The 6,167-nt window shown below is 55.5% G+C and overlaps 1 protein-coding gene across 1 annotated transcript; it reads right to left on the minus strand.

Annotated features, from left to right (window-relative positions):
* Positions 1-246: 246 nt before the first annotated feature.
* Positions 247-2,008, minus strand: FOXE3 (forkhead box E3). The gene has a single exon (XM_075095496.1). It carries the CDS (start codon positions 2,006-2,008, stop codon positions 836-838), a length of 1,173 nt encoding a protein of 390 aa, XP_074951597.1. The 3' UTR covers positions 247-835.
* Positions 2,009-6,167: the final 4,159 nt, after the last annotated feature.

The raw sequence follows: 6,167 nt of genomic DNA on the forward strand, positions 1-6,167 counted from the left end.
GACAGCCTTCGCATGGCTCGGCAGTGTTAGTTACCAACCGCTTTTTTAAAAATCATAATAAAATAGAGAGCTTTAGAAAGTGTCACTAAAAATGTAAGACATGGCAGTGTCACAACAGCAGCATGAGTCTGTTTCCCACTGATTACAAGACTGATAATTTCCTCTCGCCAAGGTCTGGCTGGAACCAGAGGAACAGCAGCACTGGACATGTTGGAAGAAAAAGCTTTATTTTAGAAAAGTCCTTTCTAACAATAATAAAACAGTAAAAAGAAGTAGTCAGGGTGGGTTTTTTTTCCTACAGAGGAAGGAAATAATAGACATCTTAAATATTAATCTAAAATCCAGTGAATTGGTTTAGAGGGGATTTTTTTTTTGTAACTCTCATTCCCATTACAGGAGAAAGCCCATTTGCAGGACAGTTCCTGCTGTCTGAGTTCCTGCATGTTACACCATGCATCCACCCCCTGGGTGTACTCCTCCTTGCCCCAGAGGTGCCCCAGGGTGCTCGGGGTGCCCTGCCACAGACCGGATCCCCAGGGTTGGGCTGTGTGGAAGGGACAGCCCCAGGGTGTGGGGAGCCCTGCCTGGCAGATGCAGCCAGAAAGCACCTTTTCCAGGAGGGGATGGGGCAGAAAAATAGATCATATTGACGCCAGTTAAAAATAAGCTCAGAAAGAGGGGAGTTAGATCTCCCCGCAGGTGTGTGTCTGCACACAGCCAGAGGCCGGGGACCCCTGACCCCACCCCAGCCGATTCCCACAGTGGGGAGAAGTCCGCATGTCCAGAGGTGGTCATGGGAGCTTGGGAATACCCAGCCAAGTCCTCCCCAACCCTATCACATGTACCGCTCCAGGCCGGCGGGGAAATTGGGTTGCCTCATGTAGGTGTTGCTGGAGCCGAACTGGCTGAGGGGCGATGCAGAGAGCCCCAGGAGCTGCTCGCCATGCTCAGCACAGGCCGGGGGCCGCATGGCTGGCAGGGCCAGTCTGTTGGGAGCCCCATAGAGCTGCGGGCTGCTGGGCGAGTAGCTGCCCTGCGCCACAGGCAGGTGCGGGGGCGAGGCAGCATAGGGGTAAGCCAAGGTGTTGGGGCCAGCCCGGCCCAACAACCCAGGGCTGACAGGCTGCGTCTGGAAGCAGGAAGGCTCAGAGCTGCTGGCAGAGCAGGCAGGAGCCAGGTCGGTCCCAGGCAAGCCCAGCGATGGGTGGCCCAGCTCAGCAGGCGGTGAAGGCTGCAGGGCCTGCTGCCCGCTGATGAGGCTGTCGATGCTGAACATCCGGGGGTGCTGCCCCGGTGGTGCTGCCCCAGCTGCATAGGGGTGGAAGACTGTGCCGGAGAGCTGGGGGCTGTAGCCAGGCGAGCAGAGGGTGTTGGGGTAGGGTGCTGCTGGTGCTGTGGGGCGGCCAGCGGATGGGGGCATGAAGGCACTGGAGTTTTGCATGTAGCCAGGGTAGGTGGTGATGTCAGTGCGCTTGAAGCGCTTCCTACGGCGCAGGAAGCTCCCGTTGTCGAACATGTCCTCAGCAGCCGGGTCCAGTGTCCAGTAGTTGCCCTTGCCGGGATGGCCGGGCTCCCGGGGGATCTTGACGAAGCAGTCGTTGAGGGTGAGGTTGTGGCGGATGCTGTTCTGCCACTTCTTGGGGTTCTCCCGGTAGAAGGGGAAGCGCTCGGTGATGAACTTGTAGATGCCCCCCAAGGTGAGCTTCCTCTCGGCGGCGTTGGCGATGGCCATGGCGATGAGGGCGATGTAGGAGTAGGGGGGTTTACCCCGCTGCACCGGCCGCTTCCTCCGGCGGCCGCCGGCGGGGGGCGGCGGCTCCTCGGGGGGCGGCGGCGGCGGGAGGGGGCTTCCCCCACCGCCCCGCGGCTCCGGCTTCACCGGCGGCGCCTGGCCGGCGGGGGGAGACCCCCGGGGCGGCGCGGGGGAGCCGGGGCTGGCCGCGGCGGCGGGGCTGGGCGCCGGCAGCGTGCACATGCCTCGCAGGCAGGGGAAGCCGGCCGCGTTCATATACGGCCCTGGCCTTCCTCCTCCTCGGAGGATGGGGGCGGGGGGACAAAGAGCCCCCCCGAGGGGAGGGGAAGGGGGAGAGGGAGGGGAAGGGGAGGGGGGCAGGCGCCGCGGCAGCTCCCGGCGATGGGGAGGTCGGTCCCGAGCCGCTTTGCAATATATAGGGCGGCCGCCCCCCCCCCACCCTCCCCCGGAGGGGCGTGCGGTGCCCGGCCCGCCCCAGCCCCTCTCCCCCGGCAGGAGGAGGAGGAGGCGGCGGCGGCCGCCCTGGGGAGGGGTCCTGACTCCCACGGCCAAATCCCCCAGCCTCTCCCCGGGGCTCTACTCCGCAGCCGTGCCCCGGGCGGTCCCTCCCCGGGGGTCCCGGGTGGGAGCGCGGCGGCGGCGCCGCTCCTGGGCGGGTCGGGCCGGGCCCCTCTCCGCGGCGCTGGGCTTGCTCTTTAACTGATGTTTCCTCCCAGGAGAAAAACGAAACAAAACGAGTCCCGACGGCCGGGGCAGGGCGAGTTTGGTGCCGCAGCCAGCCCCCAGCAGCAGAGCAGGTAACCTCCCGCCGGGACCCCCGCATCACTTGGATTTCGTTGTCTTTTTGCCCTGGGAAAAGCGCTCAGAGGCGGCCCCGGGACGCAGCGGCCGCAACGGCCGGAGGTTTCTCCACGAAACCAAGCCCCTCAGTTTAGTTACTTTGCAGCCTAGTGAGACCTCCTGGGTAAGGAAATCTTGGGAAAAGTTTTTTTTTCTCTTTTCCCCTGGTAGGGGGGAAGATCGTCCTCAGAGCTCAGGGCTGCCTGCAGGTACCTCCCGCAGGGTGGGCAAGGGATGCAGGACAGGGGTGGCATTTTGGGGGCAGACAGGGGAAGCGGGGATCTCTATAACTGCAGAGGGGCTGAGCCCACGGCCGAAGCTGAAGGAAGACACCAAACTCAGAAAACCCTATGGGTTTCAGGGAAAACCTCTTCAGGTCTCATCCTGCACTCCGGAGACGGCTGGGTGGAACCGCAGCCCCCCCCATTCATGGCACATGCCAGTGCTAGAGCTGGGGGGCTGCTGTCTGCTTTATCAGCACCAAAAAAGCCATGGGCTTTCACACCATCCTTACCCATTGCTGGTGAGCATCAACCCTAAGCCAGATGCCTGCCCATGGAAGAGCCTGGCCTGGAGCAGGTAAGGGAGCCGCTGCGTCAGGGTGGGCTGGACAAGCTGGGGTGACTTTTACAGCCAGATCACAGCTTTATATGTAGCTAGATGTCCATGTCTTGAGAAGACAGGTGGAAATGTCTAATGCATCATTAACGCAGTGGCAGATCCCTCCACATATCCTGCAGTGGAGTAGAAATCACTGCCTTCAACTTTGCAACTTGGTTGAAAGTATTTCCAATAGCAGAGTGGGACAAAAGCCTTTTTCCCCAGAGGCAAATAGGTGATCTCGACCAGGATATTCTCCTGTCCTTTTTAAATGTAAAAGCCATCCAGCCCTTTGGATAAGATTTTTCAGCTCTTTCCTTTAAGTATTTTTATGTGGCTTTATTCTACACTCCAAGAAAAAACTCACAGACCAGGTTATTTCCCCCATTGCTCATTCTGCTGTGTGCGTCTGTATGTCTGTATGTGTTTTTATTCTCACTTTATTTTTCCTGCAGATATTTGTGGTTCTTCTGCTCCCTTCAGGGCTCAGGCAAGGAAGCGTGGGTCTAACAGCCACATGGGGTGCAGTCCTGGTTTGCTGCAGACCAGCTGCTGTTGGAGTAAACTCCCTCAGTTTCCCTTCTGCCAGATGAGGATAACAACAGGAGTGTGGGTGCTGGCTGGAGGACAGACAGCAGCTGAGAAAGGGTGAAACGCAGCCTTAGAGAAAGGTGCCTTCCTCCACAGAAGACACAGATCTTCAGTAAGAAAAGCAAATCAAGGGCACAGCAGGGACCATTCATTCACCTTGGGAGAGATGAAGGGAAAAAGGATGGAAGGCTGATATTCCTCCCAGAGCATGTGTTTAAATCGAGCAAGTATCTGAAAGCGGCCAGATAATTTCAGTCAGAGGACCTGACTTTTCCAGTCACTAGAGAGGGCGTCAAGACAGGCACCCAAGAAGGAAATCACTAAAGGTCACTCCAGGATGCACAGGGAAAAATACTCCCCTGAGGGAGATGAAAACCTTCAGCCCTGCAATGTTAGCTGGTGAGATTTTCATGTCGATGCTCTGAATTTTAATGTATTCTGATCTAGCAAGAATGGGTTTCAGAGGGAGAAGTGTTATGGGGTGAAAGGAGGAACAGCTTTTCTTATTCAATCGTATCAAACAGCCCTTGCTTATCACTCACTTTCTCCTTTTTTATTGGTCTAAACATCAGAAAAGGAGTTGAAAATGAACACCCAACAGTGTGGCTGGGTCTGGAGCTGCCTGCACCTGAGGTCACATCTAGCAAAGGAAGAGATGTCTCATCTGGACAAAAGACATGAAGACCCAAATGCATGAAGCGTTTATAGTCCAAGGCCCTGATCTCACATCATTTTACATGCGGCGGGGGAAGCCCTGGCCCCATCTCAGGCTTTCGGCTGGCTGAGACTCCAGCTGGTGAGTAGTTACTTTAAAGCTGACGGGACCATTCAAATTGCTCTCAGCTTCACCGGGTTAGGACCCAGATGTCAAACTAGTTTTGACAGATGGATAAAACAGCGGGGTGGAGGTGGGTAGGAGCTAACAGGCAGGAAACAAACTGTGTTTTACCATTGAATAAGGAAAGCCAAAACAGACTCTAATTCCCACATATGCTTTATCACTCAGGGTGCTCTTCCTGGCCCAGATCTTTTATAAAAAGGTGGAAGATGATAATAAAGACGGCTACCAAAAAATGCAATCTGGATCTCTCTTTAAAATGAGGTGATGAGGATGGAATAAATCACATTTACTAAGTATGTGTAAGTTTTGCCAGCATCTGCTGCATCAGTTCATCCTGAGTACGCAGAGCAATTTCAACTGTGCTTTTGCCTCCAGCCCCCAAACCGTTTTGCACTAGAGCTGCAGCCTCCTTTAGAGCTGTTGCACGCACAAATCACTTTATAGCATGGGTGAACTTGCTTCACTGCAGGGGAACAGGGCTGCTGTTGCACCTCAGAGGGCTGCTGTTTCAAGCACCCTGTGTGCCCAGGCAGGTATCACATCAGCGGTACCCAGGCCATATCTCCAAGCTGCTCTTTGCAACCACATGGGTTAGGAAAACATATATTTGCTTGCCCCAAAACAAAGCAATCTTCTGCTAAACTGCATGCCATATGGGGGTAACTGGTGGGATGTTCACGTTCCCTAATGTAGCCATGCTGAGAAAACAGTGGTTTTGCCCTATCTTGAGTGAGACAGCTTAGGTATCTGCTCGGCAGAGCTGTGTTTGTAGCATCCCTGTTTGCAGAACCCTCCCCTTGTTCATGAAGCAGAGTCATCTAGCTCAGCCACCCCTGGGATGTGCAAGGAAGAAGAGGGGGTGGGAGCCCTGGGAGTGAGGACCTCTCTAGTTCCTCTTCCAAAGACAGCTGCAGTGAATAGTCCAAAGCATCCTCCAGCCTCAGAGCCAGCAGTGGCCTTTGGGGGATGCTTCAGTGATACACGACCTGCTGATGGTGCTCTTAGCATGGCCCTGAAATACCCCATCACTTACTAACAACCAAACATTGGGGACTTCCTTGGCTGAAAGCTGCATGAGTACTGCTGCCTTGAAATAACAGTAGTTGGGCCCATTCCTACCCTCAGCGCATCCCTGTCTAAATCCATCCATGCTCCAAACTCCCCTGTGGAGACCCTCAGAAGAAGTTTGAGAGTCCTTCCCCCCACAGCTATGCTGCAATGGGAAGGCTTTGCCACCAGAAGGTGAATCACATCACTCTACAGCTAGGAGGGTGGGGGGAAATCCATTCCTCCAGGGAGATTTCTCTCATGGGATGCCACCTCTCAGAGGAGGAACATGCGATGGAGAACAGCAACAAGAACATAACAGGACACCTGGAGGGTTGACTCTGTGGCTTGTAACCACAGCCAGCACAAGAGTTGGGACACCATGCTTCTTGGCTACAGGATCAGCAGTCATGCAAAAACTAACCTAGGACACCAGGCAATGACAGCCTGGGGTCAAAGGAGCAACAATTAAACACCCTTCCTGAGCTATTCCAT

Source organism: Phalacrocorax aristotelis, chromosome 6 (assembly GCF_949628215.1).
Source record: "Phalacrocorax aristotelis chromosome 6, bGulAri2.1, whole genome shotgun sequence".
In the NCBI taxonomy this organism is placed as follows: domain Eukaryota; kingdom Metazoa; phylum Chordata; class Aves; order Suliformes; family Phalacrocoracidae; genus Phalacrocorax; species Phalacrocorax aristotelis.